General features: G+C 35.5%; 1 protein-coding gene across 2 annotated transcripts in view; it reads right to left on the bottom strand.

Moving 5' to 3' along the window:
* The window catches only part of LOC109825061 (phospholipase D delta-like), a 31,133-nt gene continuing 12,437 nt past the window's right edge, over window positions 384-19,079 (bottom strand). Inside the window, exons 4-10 of one of the 2 annotated variants that reach the window (XM_020391769.1) lie at window positions 4,924-5,193; window positions 4,745-4,813; window positions 4,410-4,557; window positions 2,941-3,089; window positions 2,104-2,253; window positions 1,792-1,995; window positions 384-840 (exon numbers count right to left, since the gene is read on the bottom strand). In XM_020391769.1, coding sequence (XP_020247358.1) covers window positions 547-840; window positions 1,792-1,995; window positions 2,104-2,253; window positions 2,941-3,089; window positions 4,410-4,557; window positions 4,745-4,813; window positions 4,924-5,193 — 1,284 coding nt within the window. In that variant the 3' untranslated portion in view covers window positions 384-546. The remainder of the gene's footprint in view (window positions 841-1,791; window positions 1,996-2,103; window positions 2,254-2,940; window positions 3,090-4,409; window positions 4,558-4,744; window positions 4,814-4,923; window positions 5,194-19,079) is intronic. The other variant, XM_020391770.1, reaches the window with a different exon arrangement.

Below are 19,079 nucleotides of genomic sequence, written 5' to 3'. Positions count from 1 at the left end.
CATAGAGAGGTATCACTGTATCAGAGGTGAGAAGCAATAGTTTGCATCCTTTTCTTTTGAAGACTTCGTGATGAGACTAAAACAGTGCCAATGTGCATTGCATGTAGATGTTATTGCTTGCAATATTGTTTAGATAGAAAGCCATGACACTGAGACCAAAAATGTAACAGTTTCTCCACACATGTAAATATCATGCTCAAAATCTGTCTTTGCTGTTAAAATCTTTTTTTTAAAGTTAAGCAATGTTTACCCAAAAGAAATGTCTCAAGGTCGTTGAGCTTGTTAGCGATGTCCCTCAACATATTTCAATTTATCGCCGAGAGATCTCCCGTTCTCTTAGGGGTGTTACGTGCATAGATAACAAAGAGAATTCTGCTTGGACATCAGAAAGCTTATGTGCAAATAAAAAGCTTGGAGGTGATAAGTGGATAATCCACTTAGTACAGGGAGTGTATACAATGTATCTAACAGTATACTCTTGGAAATTGCTCATCTGCAATTTACACACCGATAAGGAATGAGAGAACAAATGTATTTGATGATTTTCTACATAGTTAAGTTATCCGGAATAGGTTTGGCCTCACCCAAAACCTTGCCACCAACATCAGGGAAGAACTCAGAACCAGGCAACGGTCCAATATCACCATTTTCTTCTACCTTAATTGGATACTTGAGAAGGTGACCTCTCAATGGTACTATTTGCTCAGTACTGTACCTTGTCCAGTTATCTTGGGCTATTTTGTTCACAAGTTTGACACAATTCGGATTGTGGGGCTCATTGAAGAGTTCGTCGAGAAATCCTAGATGTTCCTGCCATAGGGACATCCTGTATCCATACACCTACAAGCAAAAAAGAAAATAAAAAGTAATAAAAAAATCATTCATTTCATGATAACCATAAGGGATAACTGTAGATTGACCCCTTACTATCCACCCAATTGCGGATAGACCCACTGTAGTTATATTACTGCATATAGAACCCCCATACTATCACACAATTGCGGGTAGACACCAGAGGTGAAACTTCTTTTTTTGACTCTCTTATCGTCAAGGCCCCAATTGTGGGTCCCCTGAGTGAAATTTTCACTCTGGAGGCATTTTTTTTAATTGATTTTCCCTTTCTTTACATGGGGGTCTATCTGCAATAACCCTAATCATAATGTATACCCTTCATAAGCTAGTACATACATGGATTATTTGGAAACAATGAACAAGCACCGACATGGAGTTGTTTGGGAAGTGGTAAGCAATCAAGTATTAGCACAGCTATCAAATGTCTAAGAAAGAATAGGTGCAAGAGGAAAAGGCTATAAAGAGAAATGAGGAAAATAAGACTTGATGTGTATATTTGTCAAGTAAAACTTGAGCTCTTGGATAGCAAAATGCCTTAGTTATCCGAAGCCCTCCTGGAAATCTAGCATGGGAGATTAAAATTTATTGGGTTTGTTGACAGCAATAGTTCTGATATTATACTTTTACTTACCATAAATTGTGCAAGTCTAGTAAGGCCTTTTATCGTCACTCATTTTTCAACTTCTGTTATTCAAGAAGGTTATTAAAAAAACAATAAAGTAATAGGGATGTCAGACATGTCGAGCTATACAATGACAAATATTCATGACAGTAAAATGAGGGGGACTTCATAATTGGATAGCTCAACTATTAAGTTTCTTGTATAATATATGTAAACAGAATTCATTAAATATCCAGACTCGAATAAATTTACTATATAATCGTGCCAAAGCCTCATTGTCAAATTACGTTAAGAAAAGGCAATGGAGCATCGTGCACCTGGCCACGTGGATGGCTTTGTTTCATAGCCCAAGTTTGATGAGGCTGGTATGCACCCATAGCTATTTCAGTGTCTCTTGAACCATCCATGGATCTTTGGTTGATATTAGCAGAGCCCAGTATAACATACTCATCATCTACTATCATTCCTTTGGCATGAACATATACCATGAAGCGCCTATATTTTTGAGACGAAATCTGAAACTAAAAGTTTGGCAAATTAAATCTGCTTTAGTAATTAGTTCCTGCATCTTACTAGAATATATTCCAAAAGTAATTCTAATGTCTGCTTAAGAAGTTGACATAAATTACCACATCCGAAGGTTGACTTCCCAACCCAGTAGGTACTTCCCGATTTCCAAGGCAATAGAAACTTAGATAATCTTGTGGATGTGCCTCCTCAAGGTTCATAGATTTAAGCTCATCCCCGATTATTTTATACATCATCTGCATTGTTCGGCTCTGGAATATAAATGAATAAACTTAGTAATGGAATTGCTGCAAGTGTAAAATCACAAGCGAAACAATAGCCTGCAGTAATAGATATATACCAGCATTTTTTCGCATAGATAAGACATAAGTAAATAAACAGTAGCCGTAGATATGTATGTATGCACATGCATAGACGTAAAGCCATTATTTCCATTCACAATAATATCCTGTAAATTTCAAGTTAACAGCTTGATGTACGTAGTGACATTTATGATGCAGAGAAAACAAAGCACATAACCACATTATAAGCACTGTCGCTAAACAAGATAAACAAATTATTGGCACATTCATAATATCTTAATTCTGTTCTGGGATTACATAGCTCTTATTTAGCTGTGTTCCCTTGTTTTAAATTTTCTATATAAACATTGTCAATCTTAAGAAAGATTGAAATTTAGTGCTAATAGCTTTCAGGGTGTAAGGTAGGGATGCTCTTACTGTTAGTTGTACTGAACCTTAAAAGATTTCAACCTATCCCAAATTTGTTATGTTTTTAAGGCGACACTTTTCCTATCAAATCAACGACTTCAATACCTAAATTGGAAGAATTATTACACTTGTTTACACAAATATCATCAAATAAGAATCCACTGAATTTGACCCATCCATAAAGATAATAAATCAGCACAACACACTGTGAAACAAGAACACAAGTACCTGCCAGAAAAGGATTTCTTGGACAGCACCAGAATTCGGTAAACCCTCAGGCCACATCGGTATGATTATGTATACTGCAAAATGCTCTCTAGCTTTAATTTTGCTTGCAACTTTTAATGCCAATTCCATCGGAATCAGATTATCTGCTTCTGTTATTAAGCGCAATAATGCAATTTTAGAATAAATATAGATCTAAATAGATAATGTTCCAAGTACTGGCACAGACACTAATACAAGTATCTGAAAGAAAAACAAAGGTGAACTGAAAGATAAAGGTACAGAAAGCAGATATATTACACAGATCCTTATAGGTAAAAAATAATTTGATTAGGGTACGCAAAAGGGTTTTATAAAATTTAAATCCAGGGGGTCTATCTTCAACAGTGAAACTACATGAATAGTAAGTTCTAAACAATGATACTACAGGGGCTCTATGTGCAATTACCCCAAAATAAACAGTAAATATAAAAAATTTCCAAATTCACCCTTGCAAAATTCAGTAATCCTCCCCTTTAAGGTGAAGTATTGCAAATAAGCCCAAGATTGGTTCAGATAAGCTTGAGATGACTTTGGAGAGAGATTTTATGAATATGGCAAGATTTCCTTTTGTATGCATCTACATCTTGTCAATAAAACAATGAAGCATGAGCTTTTCGATATAGCAGATGCAGCAAAGCTACAAGGAATTGCAAGTTTAAATGGAGCAATTCGTCAGGCACAATGGCAAGGTTCAAGCCGTGAAAACTGAAAAGCCAGTAACAGCGACAGCAAAAGAGATGCACCGCAAAGGCAGTGGCTGAAGAAGCACTGCTAAAGGAAGGAGTAGAAGATCACTGCTTAGTTAACTTGTACAAGGCAGTTGCTACTCTTCAAAGCAAAACTGAGAAGCAAGTATTGAACAAGTGGTTATTTGTGAAGTAAATCAAGATTAATTGCTCTGGAACACGTTAGAATCTGAGACACGCCAACAAATTCCCAGTTGTTTTTAACAAAAGCATAAACCCTTAAGATATGCATGTTTACAGGGAGATAAAGTCCCCAAGAAGGTGAGAATAACAAAAAATTAAACATTTAATAGAGCTGTTTTAATTCCCTCTCAAGACTTACAAATATATGGCTTTCAGGAACTGTAAATCAGAAAATTCGTGTTTGGGATATGGAAATTTTGTCCTGCACATGCGATGAGTTTGTCACAGTACTTGGTGGAACCTAGCCAAGATCAAATGGAGAACGATGTTTCTGAAGCAGGTGAATATCTAGTACATGCTGCTGCATAGAAAGTATACTAGTAATATTTGACTTAATAGCCCCAGGAAAAATAAATGGTATACAATAGTCAGGCCAAGAATATGCCATATACCTTATTCAGAAATAATGATGATAAAGATGACTTACTGATTTAAAAAGAGAACAAATGTTTAAATTCACATAGAACATTAAACATAAAGCTGAAAAAGTATGCTTCCTACCTGGACTTGTGTAAGACAGCCAACCATAAGAAGAACCAATAAAATACTGATTTTCAATATATATGAAGTGCTCTGCTGATCTGATGGCGTTTACATATGCAGTATGGATGCTCTTGTCAATTACTAGATTCTTTCTGAAAATAAGGTTCTGCAGCAATTCATTTTAAAGTTAGTAACACCAGGACTAAATAGACATACAAAAGTTATCTCATATCTTCCATAACAAGTAACGAAAGATATGAATGGAAATAATCATTTGTTCTACTAAATGCCAAATTTTAACATACCTATTCTTAATCAAGGACTGTAAAGAATAGTTATGTGCTGAGACAAACCTGCTCTTCAGCGTCACGTATATGTTTCGGAAACCCTCTTACAGAACCGGAGTCGATGGACCTAAAAATCTGAAAATGCAAGAAACTGAATGACAAGATAATCTAAAAAATCAAGATACTCCATAACCAAATACGACAAGGTTTAATTTCCTTCTGATTTTGGATAAATATAATCCAACCTGTACATGCCAGTTTTCTGGGTCATCTTCTCTAGGTAGGCTTGGGTCATCAACAATAGATGATGGATCAAGTATCCATGAGATGCGGTCCAGTTTTAGTAGTGCATCGTCTCTCCAATGTGATGATCTCTTGAAACGACTAAAAACCCAAAAATGTGTTGCCTTGCGCCAGCGCTGCTCAAAATTTGTAAGGACGTCATATGCAGCAGGCCCTTCAATTTTGCAGTGTAAATCATGCCATGGTTGTCTTGGGCCCTTTTTTTCTTCTTTCTGCACATAGCAAGAGAAGAGAATCACAATGAAATTCATGCCCCAGGAGACGACAAAGTACCGGGTAAACTTTACAAGTCAGTTGCACAAACTATGACATGTCATACATGCATTGGAAGGATAGACATGGCAATGAGATGTGGACACCGTGCATAAGAATGCTGAACAAAATACTAGGATCAGAGACCTCCTGGCCGCAACCTACAATTGCTTACCACGGTCTATCTCATTTAGATGAGGACTCAAAATTGATGATTGTGATGGCGTTTTCCATCTCTGCTGCCCTCCAATATCTTCTTCTTCTTCTTCTTTTGTGATTTAGTTCCAAAGTGATATTAACCCACAATTTTGTCCATAATCATCTATTTTGATCCAATGACAAATAATTAGAATACTTCAGAATTCGCAAGTTTATGGGCTATAACCAACGATTTTTACCCTTTTTTTTAGTTGGGACCCAATAACACTTAAGTTTTATTTACTCAAAATCCACCAATTCCATGTACTATAACCCAATATTTTATCCATTTCTATCTGTTTTGACCCAATGGCAATTAATTGGACCACTTCAAAATTAGAAATTCTCATTGGCATCTATAATTTTTGTCCATTTTTTATTGTTTCGACACAATAGAAAATAAATTTTATTTCCTAAAAATTCATCATTTTCGTGTTCGATAACCCAAAATATTTCTCCAATTACATCTATTTTGATGTAGTAGCAAATAATTGGAGTACTTCGAAATTCTCAATTTTCATTGTGCCATTGTGGTATAATCCATGATTCTGTCCATTTTCGATAGTTTGGCCCAATAACAATTTACTTTCCATAAAATTAACAATTTTCATATGTTATAACTCACAATTGCATACATTTTCATCTCTTTCATCTCAATGGAAATTAAATGTCATACTTCAAATTCGCAATTTTGCAGGGTTTATAACCCACTATTCTTGGTTATTTTCAGTCATTTCAGCACGATAGCAATTAAGTTTTTTTACTCAAATTTCACCATTTTCATGGACTTATGACCCTACAATTTTATCCATTATCATCTATTGCAACCCAATGGCAATTAATTGACATACTTTAAAGTTCGCATTTTCATGGGCTGTAATCCATATTTTTTGTCCAATTTCAGATTGTTTTGACTCAATGGCAATTAAGTTATTTCCTTAACATTTATCATTTTCATGAACTAACCCACAATGTTGTCCATATTCATCTATTTTGGCTCAATGGCAAATAATGGGATTACTTCAAAATTCGCAATTTTCATGGGCTATGATCCACGAATTTTGTCCATTTCTGATCATTTTGACTAACAATTATTACATTTTCTTTCTCAAAATTCACTATTTTTATGTGCTACAACCCACGATTTTTGTCCATTTTCACGTCGATTCAATAGCAAATTATTGAAATACTTTAAAGTTCTCAATTTTCGTGTGCATATACGATTTTTGTCCATTTTAGATAGTTTCGAACCAATGGCAATTTATTTTTTCATAAAATTAACAATTTTCATAGGCTATAACTCATAATTGTGCCCATTTTTGTCTCTTTCGACCCAATGATAATTAACTAGCATACTTCAAATTTCAAAATTCAAAATTGTCATGAGCTATAACCCGCAATGTTTGTCCATTTTTTGGATAGCAATAGTGATCAAGTTTTCTTTTCTCAAAATTCACTATTTTCATAGACTATAACCCAAAATTTTCTCCATTTCCATCTGTTTCAACCCAATGTCAGTTAATTGATGTGCTTTAAATTTTATAATTTTTATTGGTTATAACTCACGATTTGTCTATTTCCATCTATTTCGACCAAATGGCAATTGAATTTTTTCTTAAAATTCACCATCTTTATAGACTATATTCACAACTTTGACCATTTTCATCTGTTTCGACTCAATGATAATTAATTAGTGTATTACAAAATTCTCAAGTTCTAAGGGTTGGATCCCAACGATCTTTGTCCATTTTCAATCACTTCGACTGTAGGGCAATTAAGTTTTTCTTCTAATAATTGACCATTTTCATGGATTATAACACAGTCCATTTTCATCGATTTCGACCTGATGGCAATATTCTAACGTACTTTAGATTTCACAATTTTCATGGGTTGTAACGTTGTCCATTTTCAGTTGTTTCCACTCAATGTCAATTTAGTTTTCTTTCCTCAAAATTCACGATTGTCATGGGCTATAACGTATATTGGTCCATTTATTGTTCTGACACAATGGCAACTAATGCGTACTTGAAAATTCTTAGTTTTTATGATCTTTAACTCAGGAATTTGCCCATTTTCATCTATATTGACCCAATGAGGATTATATTTTCTTTCCTTAAAATTCACCATTTTCAGTGACTATAAACCACAATTTTTTCCATATTCATTCGTATTGACCCAATGACAAAAAAGTGGAGAACTTCAAAATTCACAAATTTCATGGGATATAATCCAAGATTTTTGTCCATGTTTGGTAGTCGAGATCAATAGAAATCAAGGTTATCAATAGCGGATAGCGTCACATAGCGGTGAGGCATCGCTAAGGTTATTTGGGGCTATTGCGGTAAAGGAGCGGTAAAAAGTACAAAGTCAAATAATGATCTAATTTAGATATGTATAAATATTAAAAAATTAAAAATTAAAAAAATTTCTAGAAAATCTAAAAGTACATTTGATGATTTAAAGAGATTCTAAACATAAAATAGATAAGTAACTGTCACATAACACCGAAGACGACTGGGTAAGTCAAAGAGTCGTCGTCTTCGAGAAAATGAGCTAAGCGGTGAGAGGACTACACTAGGAGGAGCTCACGGCAATAGGAGGTGAGAGAAAGTGTTAATCAACAATTAAGGCCAACAAACTTTCGGTAGCCTCCGTTGTTGACATCAAGGGAGAGGGGATAGGTTAGTCAACAATTGAGGCCGGTTTTGTTTTTGCTTTTGTTTGTCAACAAACATGAGGCGTGATTGGTGGTCTTATGAAGCCTATAAATCCCTTATCCTCTCTGATATCAAATTAAATTAACGAACAGAGCTTGAGAGACAGAGAGTGAAAGCCACACGAGAAATCTGTGAGCTCTCAATATTTTGTATGAGTGTTGTATGTTGAGAAAGAAATATAGTGATACACCCTCTTGCCGTGGACGTAGATCAATTTGATCGAACCACGTAAATATTGTGTTTGTGATTATTCTATTCTCTGATTTAGTGGGTAATTTCCCTAACAAACTGGTATCAGAGCTTCTCGGTTCTAGGACAGCTTTCAATCCTCTACAATGGCTTCCGTAAAGTTCTCGGTGTTGATCTTTGATGGCCAGAACAATTTTGGCCTATGGAGGATAAAGATGAAGGCTTTGTTGCGACGTGAATGCACGGTTAAAGCTATCGACGGGAAATACCCAAAAGATATGACTAGTGCCGAGATCGAAGAGATGGACGAAAAAGCTCACAGCGCCTTGCAATTGTTACTATCCGACAATGTGCTTCGTGAAGTTGCCGATGAGGAAATGGCATCGGGGTTGTGGTCAAAGCTTGAAAGTCTCTACCTGAAGAAATCTCTTACTACGAGATTATACCTGAAGCAACGGCTATACACACTGAAGATGAAGGAAGGTAAACCCATTCAGGAACACCTTGATGAATTTAATAAAATTGTCATGGATATGAAAAACCTGGATCTTAAACTTGATGATGAAGACCAGGCTCTCATTGTATTATGTTCATTGCCTAACTCTTATGAAAACTTTGTTAACTCTATGTTGTATGGAAGAGAATCCATAAGTCTTGAGGATGTGAAGGTCTCTTTGAACTCTGCTGAGTTAAGAACAAAGTTGAATGGGAGAGGTACCGATGGGCAGGCTGATGGTCTGCTAGCCAGAGGTAGATCGAAGGCCAGAGAGGATGATAAAGGGCAATCCAGAAATCGCTCAAAGTCCATGTCAGCCCCAAACAAGAAACATGTGGAGTGTTTCTACTGTCACAAGAAAGGGCATTACAAGTCAGAATGTTATGCTCTAAAGAAGAAAGACAACCAGCGTGGTGAAACCTCAGATTCAGCTAATACGGCAAAGGCTGATACTGCCGTTGTTGCTGAGACGGTTCTTACAGTATGTCCCTTGGATGGCCGTTCCGATAAAGAATGGATCTTGGATACAGGTGCGTCTTTTCATATGTGTCCAAATAAAGATTGGTTCACTACTTACAGATCTATAAGTGGTGGATCAGTTTTGATGGGTAACAATACAGTTTGCAAGACAGTTGGCATTGGTACAGTTCGCATCCGGTGTCACGATGGGATAGTGAGAACTTTGTCAGATGTGAGACACATCCCGGACTTAAAGAAAAATCTAATTTCTTTGAGTTCTTTGGATTCTGTTGGATGTTCTTACACTGGTGGAGGTGGAGCTCTTAGAGTTACTAAGGGTTCATTGCTTGTGATGAAAGGTAGTAAGATGAACAGTCTTTATGTTCTCCAAGGCAGTACGGTGACAGGCTCTGCAGGTGTGTCCTCTGATGCTGATAGGGACACTACTCAGTTGTGGCACATGCGTTTAGGCCACATGAGTGAGAAGGGGATGACTATTTTGAGTAAACGTGGCTAACTCTGTGGTGATCATACATCATCACTGGATTTCTGTGAGCATTGTGTGTTTGGGAAGCAAACTCGGGTCAGCTTCTCGACTGGCTCACATACGACGAAGGGCACTCTCGACTACATCCATTCAGATTTGTGGGGACCTGCTCAGGTTCCATCCAAAGGTGGTGCTCTTTATTTTCTGACGTTTATTGATGATTTTTTCAGGAAAGTTTGGGTTTACTTTCTCAGGCGCAAAAGCGAGGTGTTCGAAACTTTCAAGAAGTGGAAAGTACTTGTTGAGAATCAAACTGGAAAGAACATTAAATGTCTCCGAACAGATAATGGCTTAGAGTTCTGCAGTGGTGATGAGAATCAAACTGGAAAGAACATTAAATGTCTCCGAACAGATAATGGCTTAGAGTTCTGCAGTGGTGAATTCAATCAGTTCTGCTCAAATTCTGGGATCGTACGACATCGCACGGTCAGCCACACTCCTCAACAAAACGGGGTGGCAGAACGCATGAATAGAACATTGACGGAGAGAGCTAGGTGTATGCTCTCAAACTCTGGCTTAGATAAAGGCTTCTGGGCTGAAGCTGTTAACACAGCTTGTTACTTGGTGAATCGGTCTCCTTCTACAGCCATTGAACACAAGACTCCAAATGAGATATGGTCAGGTAAACCAAATGACTATTCAAATTTAAAGGTATTTGGATGTCCCGCTTACTATCATGTTAGAGAGGGTAAGCTTGAGCCTAGAGCTAAGAAATGCATATTTATTGGTTATGCTGATGGCGTTAAAGGCTATCGTTTGTGGAGTCTTGAACCTGATTCTCCTAAATTCATTATTAGTAGAGATGTTACTTTTAATGAAAGATATATGCTTGATCATGGGAAGGTTTCTGTTGAGTCTACAGGAAATGTAGAGAAGACCATGGATAAGGTGGAGCTTCAGGTGGAGCTCGAGGGAGAGACGTCTCAAAAGTCGTCTATAAAATTTGCTCCTACAGTTGTAGAAGAGCAACATGATTCAGGCTCAGATGCTGATGATACTGAGACTGAAGAACCTTATTCCATAGCCACTGGCAGAGAGAGGAGACAGATCAAACCTCCTCAAAGATATGCACATGCTGAATTAGTGGTGTATGCTCTCACGACAGCTGAAGAGATGAGTATTCAAGAGCCATCAAACTTTACTGAAGCTGTCTCATGCGGAGAATCTGGACGTTGGGCCACAGCTATGACAGAAGAACTCGAGTCACTCTACAAGAATCAGACTTGGGATTTGGTGCAATTACCTAAGGGTAAAAGGGCAATTGGATGCAAGTGGATTTTCAAGAAGAAAGAAGGGATCCCAGGGGTTGAAGATGCTAGATTCAAAGCACGGTTGGTGGCTAAGGGTTATAGACAAAAGGAGGGAATTGACTATGATGAAGTGTTCTCTCCGGTTGTGAAGCATACCTCCATCCGTGTATTGCTTGCCATGGTTGCTCTATTTGATCTGGAGCTTGAGCAGCTTGATGTGAAGACTGCATTTTTACATGGCGAACTTGAGGAGACTATCTACATGTCTCAGCCAGAGGGATACTTCGTAGAAGGTAAAGAAGATCAAGTTTGCAGATTGAAGAAATCTTTGTACGGCCTGAAGCAATCTCCCAGACAGTGGTACAAGAGGTTTGATAATTTTATGCTTAGTCATGGGTACTCAAGAAGTACTTATGATAGTTGTGTGTACTACATGCATCTAGGAGATGATTCTTTTATTTATCTTCTATTATATGTCGATGACATGCTTATTGCTGCTAAGAACATGTCGCAGATTCTTATTTTGAAGAAACAACTCAGTGATGAGTTTGAGATGAAAGATCTTGGTGCAGCAAAGAAGATCTTAGGTATGGAGATCAGAAGGGACAGGAAAGCTGGAACTTTATATCTCTCACAGAAGAGTTATATTGAAAATGTGCTTGAACGCTTTGGGATGAAGAAGGCCAAGCCCGTTACGACTCCTTTGGCTCCTCACTTTAGGCTCTCGGCTTCAGACTCACCTACAAGTGAGAACGAGAAGAATGAGATGTCCCGAGTTCCATACTCTAATGCAGTGGGTAGCATTATGTATACTATGATTTGCACTCGTCCAGACATTGCCCAGGCAGTCAGTGTAGTGAGCAGATACATGGCTCAACCAGGGAAGGCACACTGGGAGGCAGTGAAGTGGATCCTACGGTATCTCAGGGGTACCTCAGATTTGGGTTTAGTTTTTGATAGCAGTACTTTGGGAACCTCAGTTGTAGGTTTTGTGGATTCTGACTATGCAGGTGATCTCGATAAAAGGAGATCTTTGACTGGTTATCTTTTTACTCTTTCTGGCTCAGCTATTAGTTGGAGATCGACTCTACAGTCGACAGTTACTTTGTCTACCACAGAGGTAGAATACATGGCAGCAGCAGAAGCGGTAAAAGAGGCCATTTGGTTGAGAAATCTCGTGAGGGAGCTTGGACTACAGCAGGAGGCTAGTTCAGTTGTATTTTGCGACAATCAGAGCGCAATACATCTAAGCAAAAACTCAGCACATCATGAGAGGACAAAGCATATTGATGTCAGATATCATTTCATTCGTGAGGCAACTGCTGAAAGAAACATCACGATGAAGAAGATTGGTACTGCAGACAACCCAGCTGACATGTTGACCAAACCGATCCCGACCTTCAAGTTCAAGCACTGCTTGAATTTGGGAGGCATTCGCACTTGTTAAGTGGCCCCTTTTGGGGCATTGTTTGCAAGATGGGTGAAGACTCACTAGTTATTGGTGTCGGCTCAGTTTTTAGGAAAACTTCACCGAGGTGGAGATTGTTAGTCAACAATTGAGGCCAACAAACTTTCGGTGGCCTCCGTTGTTGACATCAAGGGAGAGGGGATAGGTTAGTCAACAATTGAGGCCGGTTTTGTTTTTGCTTTTGTTTGTCAACAAACATGAGGCGTGATTGGTGGTCTTATGAAGCCTATAAATCCCTTATCCTCTCTGATATCAAATTAAATTAACGAACAGAGCTTGAGAGACAGAGAGTGAAAGCCACACGAGAAATCTGTGAGCTCTCAATATTTTGTATGAGTGTTGTATGTTGAGAAAGAAATATAGTGATACACCCTCTTGCCGTGGACGTAGATCAATTTGATCGAACCACGTAAATATTGTGTTTGTGATTATTCTATTCTCTGGTTTAGTGGGTAATTTCCCTAACAGAAAGTGCTAAGGGATGTGTCAGAGACTATAGGAGGTGGCTGGAGTACGCGAGAAATTAGGGGAGGCGATAGGATGTAGTGGTTACGGGTCGGGTTTAATTTTAAAAAAATAAACCTCAAATCGTTTTTAAATAGCGGTTAAAAGGCAGATTTTGCCTGCAATCGCCCGCTATTCACTACTATGGCGCTATTAGCCACTTTTACAAGCGAAAAACGCATATTTCGCAATATTGTCACCGTTATTGGGGGATAGCGTAGCAGGAAGGGACCGCTAACGCTAATTGTGTCGTTATTGCGTAGCTATTTACAGCTATTTATAACAGTGATAGAAATTAACTTTTTCTTTTTTTTTAATTTACCAATTTCATGGATTATAACCCACAAGTTTGTCCATTTTCATCTGTCATAACCCAATGGCAATTAATTGGCGTACTTCATACTTCACAATTTACATGGGCTGTAACCAGCAAGTTTTGTCCATTTTTGATAGCTTCAACCCAATGAAAAATAAATTTTCTTTCCTCAAAATTCACCGTTTTCATGTATTATAACCCACAACTGTTGTTCATTTTCATCTATTTTGACCTAATAGCATATAATTGGTTTAAAATTTTTAATTCTCATGCACTATAACCCACAGTTTTTTTCTATTTTCTGTAGTCTCGACCCAATGACAATTTACTTTTTCCCATAAAATTAACAATTTTATAGGCTATAACTCACAATTGTGTCCACTTTCATTTGTTTCAAACCAATGATAAATAACTGGCATACTTCAACATTCAAAATTTTTATAGGCTATAAACCACTATTTTTGTACATTTTCAGTCATTTTAGACCAATAGCAATTAAGTTTTCTTTCCCCAAAATTCACCATTTTAATGGACGATAACCCACAATTTAATTTATTTTTTCTATTTCGACTCAATAGTAATTACTTGGCGTACTTCAAAATTCTATATGGTAAAGGGTTGTAATCCACGATTTTCAACCATTTTCTTTCACTACGGCCCAATGGTAATGTTTTTTTTAAACGATTGACCATTTAATGAACTATAACCCACCAATTTGTCCATTTTCATATGTTTCGACTAAATGACAATTTATTGACGTTCTTCAAAATCCACAATATTCATTGGCTATAACCAAAATTTTTGCCCATTTACCATCTAATAATCATATTTTTATTACAATTTTATACCCTAAATATACTACCAATAATTATTTTTATCTTAATAAATATACTACCAATATTTGTTTTTATTTATTCTACTTGAATAAATATACTACCAATAATTGTTTTTATCTTAATTTGCAGGTTAATGAAGAAAGAATGAATAAAAGCCCAAAAGACTCTTAACTTTCTCATTTTGTAACCTTTTATTGAAGCCCAATATCAAACCAATAAGCTTATAGAAGACGGAGAAAGCAAAAATCCAATATGAAAAGAAATCACATTCAAGATGGTTGACCGCAAAGAAGCAACGATATCTCTCAATCCGGAATGCGGAATTTAATATATAATATATGAAAATCGCCTATTTCGACAAGACGAAGGCATCTGTCAAGTCAGATTTTTGTAACTAGTATTGATACCGGTATCGATACCAAATATGCAGTTACGATTTAAAGGAAATTGATTAACTTGGGAATTAAGTTTAATCCAAGGGCTCTCATTCATTGTTGTAGGCTATAAATAGGGGTAGAAAGTGAGGAGTTAGGGTGTGAAATATTTTTTAAAAGTTTCTTTTAGAGATGAGGGTTACTCTTAATTAAGAAGATCTTTCAAATTATAACTTTTTATTGCAATAAATAAAGAAATATTTTCACATATTCATATTTTTCTTTTTTTCTCTTTGTTTGATTATGAAGATGAAGGTGAGATGAAGATCAAGATCAAGATGAAGGTTTGCTATCACCTTGAGGCTAGAACTCTCTTGGGATGTAAATTTTTTCTTTATTAATAAATTTATCTTTTGCTTTCTTTTCTTGTTTAAATAGCCAAGAGACTAGAACTCTCTTGCCTTAGATTTATTTTCATACGTAATAGAGTAAATTTAATTTCATGTCTTTACGTTCGTGCTTTAAATTCTTACATTTATTTCTTGTAATTTATTTTATAGTTTAGATTTTATTTTCTTGCACTATTCGTCTTGAAGCTATAATCCTCTCGGGATTAGTTTTTATTTTTATGTATTTTCCTTTTCTTTGATTCGTCTTGAGGCTAGAACCCTCTAGGGAATTGCCTTTTTTTAAAGATGTGAAACTAATACTTGTCGGAACTCTAAAATTGCATGAAACTAACTTTATTTCTTTTATAATTTGTTAATCATTCCCGTATGCTTAAAATATTCATGTTTAGGATATTCAACTAAAGAACCAATTGGTAGAAGGAATTCTAGAATTACTATTTAGTTGTTATTTTTTTCATGAGTATTAATTTACTTGGTTGATAATTTGATAGGTTACACTTTCCTTAAGTGGTTTGATAGTCTATACTTAATAAATCTAAAATAGAATGTGATAAAAAGAGAATGATTCATATTTTATAAGTGAGATTAGCTAGTGAATTCAATTATAGATTCCTCATATCTTTAATTGAATCCTCCATCTCTTACTTTCTTGATTTTTCCTTTATTTCATAGTTTTTCTCTTATTTGTTTCTTGATTTTATTTCCTTCATCTTTCTTTCTTTCCATGTTGTTAGTTTTGTGTACATTTACTATTTATCACATCCACTCTTTATCTATCCACTCTCAATCTCGTTTTATGCTTATGTACACACAATCACTCTCACTCTCTCTATATCTCAACAATCGCACCCATCACTCCTAATTGTCACACACACAACATAAAAACCAGTTTTGATTTTCTCCTACAAAGACTTTCCTCGTGGGGTCGATAACTTTTTATATTATAACTTGATTGGTTGTGCACTTGCAACTCTAGAGGTATACTTTTATGCCCCGTCACCATCATTTCCACCCAATTACAATATAGTTATCTTTTCACAAAATTCATGATTTTCCTGATATCTAACTCAAATTTGATCCATTTTCATCAGTTTCAGCCTAATGGCAGTTACCTGATATAATTTAAAATTCACAATTTTCAAAACATGTAATTTTTGTCCATTTTCACCTATTTAGACTCAGTGGTAATTAAGTTTTCTCGTCTTAAGATTTACCATTTTTGTGAACCATAACCTATAATTTTGTCCAAATTCACCTGTTTGACCCAATGGGAAATAATTGAAGTACTTCAATTTTATAACTTTCATAAATAATTACCTACGATTTTCGTCCATTTCTAGTAGTTGCAACCAATAGCAACTAAGTCTTCTTTCCTCAAAATTCACCAATTTCATATACTATATAACCTACAATTGCTTCCATTTTCATCCATTTCAACCCAATGGCAATCAATTGAAGTACTTCAAAATTAGCAATATTCATAAGCTACAACCCACGATGTTTGTCCATTTTTTATTTTGATCTAATGGAAACTAAATTTTCTTTAAAACACCATTTTCATGTGCTATAATCCAAAATTTATCCATTTTTATCTAATTCGACCCAATACAAAATAATTGGCACTTCAAGATTCACAATTTTCATGTGCTATAACTCATAATCTTTTATCAATTTTCGATAGTTTCGACCCAATGGAAATTTACTTTTTTCCATAAAATTAATTATTTTCCATAAGCTATAACTCATAATTCTGTCCATTTTCATTTGTTTTGACCCAATGGCAAACTGTATATTTCAAAATTCGTAATTTTATTGGGTTTTAACCTGCTATTTTTGTCTATTTTTGGTCATTTCAGCCCAATGTCAATTAAATTATCTTTCTTCAAAATTCATCTGTTCAATGCTATAACTAACAATTTTGTCCACTTTCATCTGTTTTGACCTGATGACAGTTAATTGATGTACTTCGAAGTTCACAATTTTCATGAGTTATCAACGATTTTTATTCATTTTCATCGGTTTCAATGAAATGACAATTAAGTTTTCTTTCATTAAAATTTCACATTTTCATGAACTATATCTCACAATTTAAGTTAATATGTATCTGTTTTGATCCGATGACAATTAATTGGTGTACTTCAAAATTCTCAATTTCAATGAGCTAACCAAAGATTTTTGTTCATTTTTTGTCATTTCGGTCTAACGATAATTAAGTTTTTTCTGAATACTAACCATTTTAATGGACTGTATCTCACAATTTTATTCATTTTTATTTGTTTCTACCTAATTAATAATTTATTGACATGCTTCAAAATTGTCAATTTCAATATGCTATAACTCATAATTTTTGTCCATTTTTAATCGTTTCCATCAGTGATAATTTAGTTGTCTTTTCGCAAAATTCACGATTTCTATGGATTATAACTCACAATTTTGTCCAATTTTAATTTGTTTCATCCCAGTAACAATTAACTAGCATACTTTAAATTTCACAATTTTCATAGGCATAACACATGATTTTTGTCCGTTTTTATTTGTTTTGACCCAAAAACAATAAAGTTTTATTACCGAAAGATTTACCATTTTGATGGACTATAATCCATAATTTTGTCAATATTCATCAATTTTGACCTAGTGGCTAGTGGTATATAATTTGAGTCTATGATACCCCTGACACAACTTAAATGGAGCTCTACCTATGTCCGACACGGTTTGGGTACGGTTACACACCTAAACGACATGGACACGAAAGCAGGTTCACTTCACTGGTTTTGTTTATTTATGGGTTCACTAATTTTAGTTGTTTGAGGACAGAGGGATGAGGTGAAGAAATCCTCTCTCTCTCTCTCTCTCTCTCTCTCTCTCTCTCTCTCTCTCTCCTTTTCTTAGTTTTTTATTGTTTATAATGGACACATGGGTAAAGGAAAGGTTGTTTGACCTAGCTTTTGTCTTTTTGTGTTAGAGATAACAACACATGGGTAGCGCTCTCTCTCTTCTTTTCTTAGTTTTTTATTGTTTATAATGGACACATGGGTAAAGGAAAGGTTGTTTGACCTAGCTTTTGTCTTTATGTGTTAGAGATAACAACATTTGGGTAGCACATTCAGATAAGTTGGCTTGGGTTCCTTTTCTTTCTTTTGTGAAATACAGATGACATAGACTTTCAAAGGAGATTGTCTCACTTGAGACTTTGAGAATGCATTAGAATCTAATGAGAAACCTGCAAATAAAATAAATAATTTTTATATTTCACTCTCTCTACAAATACATGTATGTGCATATGTATACATATATATACACAGTTGTATCCTTGTACCATTTTTTTTACAAATTTGTTGTGTCTCAGACCCTATCCGTACCCGCTCTCATACCCATATATATGCAACCTAGATTAGAGTGCTTCAAAATTTATAATTTTTATGTGCTATAATATACGATTTTTGTCCATTTTGATAGTTGCGACTAAATAGCACTTAAGTTTACTCAAAATTCACCAATTTCATGAACTATAACTAACAGTTTAATCCATTTTCATCTATTTTAACCAAATGACAATTAATAGGGGTACTTCAAAATTAACAATGTTCATAAGCTATAGGCCATGATTTGTTTAGTTTTATCGTTTTGACCCTTTTGAGATTAAATTTTCTTTCCTCAATATTCACCATTTTCATTTGTCATAACCATAATTTTCTCCATCTTCATCTATTTCAACCCAATAGAAAATGGTTGGAGTACTTTAAAATTCCCACTTTCCATGTGTACAACCCCCTATTTTGCCCATTTTCGATGGTTTTGACCGTAGCAATTTAAGTTTATTTCTATAAAATAAACAATTTTCATACGCTTTAACTCAAAATTGTGTCCAGTTTCATCTATTCCGATCCAATGGCAATTAACTGGCATATTTCAAAATCGTAATTTTCATAGGCTATAACCCACTAATTTTATCCAATTTTAAGGTCATTTCGGGCCAATGGCAATTAAGTTTTTTCCTCAAAAACCATCTGTTATGGTGTTCCCATTTTCGCCAAAGTGCAATTCATTGCCAAACACTGGACAGGTGTATTTCCGCACACAAT

Source organism: Asparagus officinalis, chromosome 10 (genome assembly GCF_001876935.1).
Source record: "Asparagus officinalis chromosome 10, Aspof.V1, whole genome shotgun sequence".
NCBI lineage: Eukaryota > Viridiplantae > Streptophyta > Magnoliopsida > Asparagales > Asparagaceae > Asparagus > Asparagus officinalis.
The sequence above is the reverse complement of the archived record's forward strand: the minus strand, read 5'-3'. Positions and strand labels throughout refer to the sequence as shown.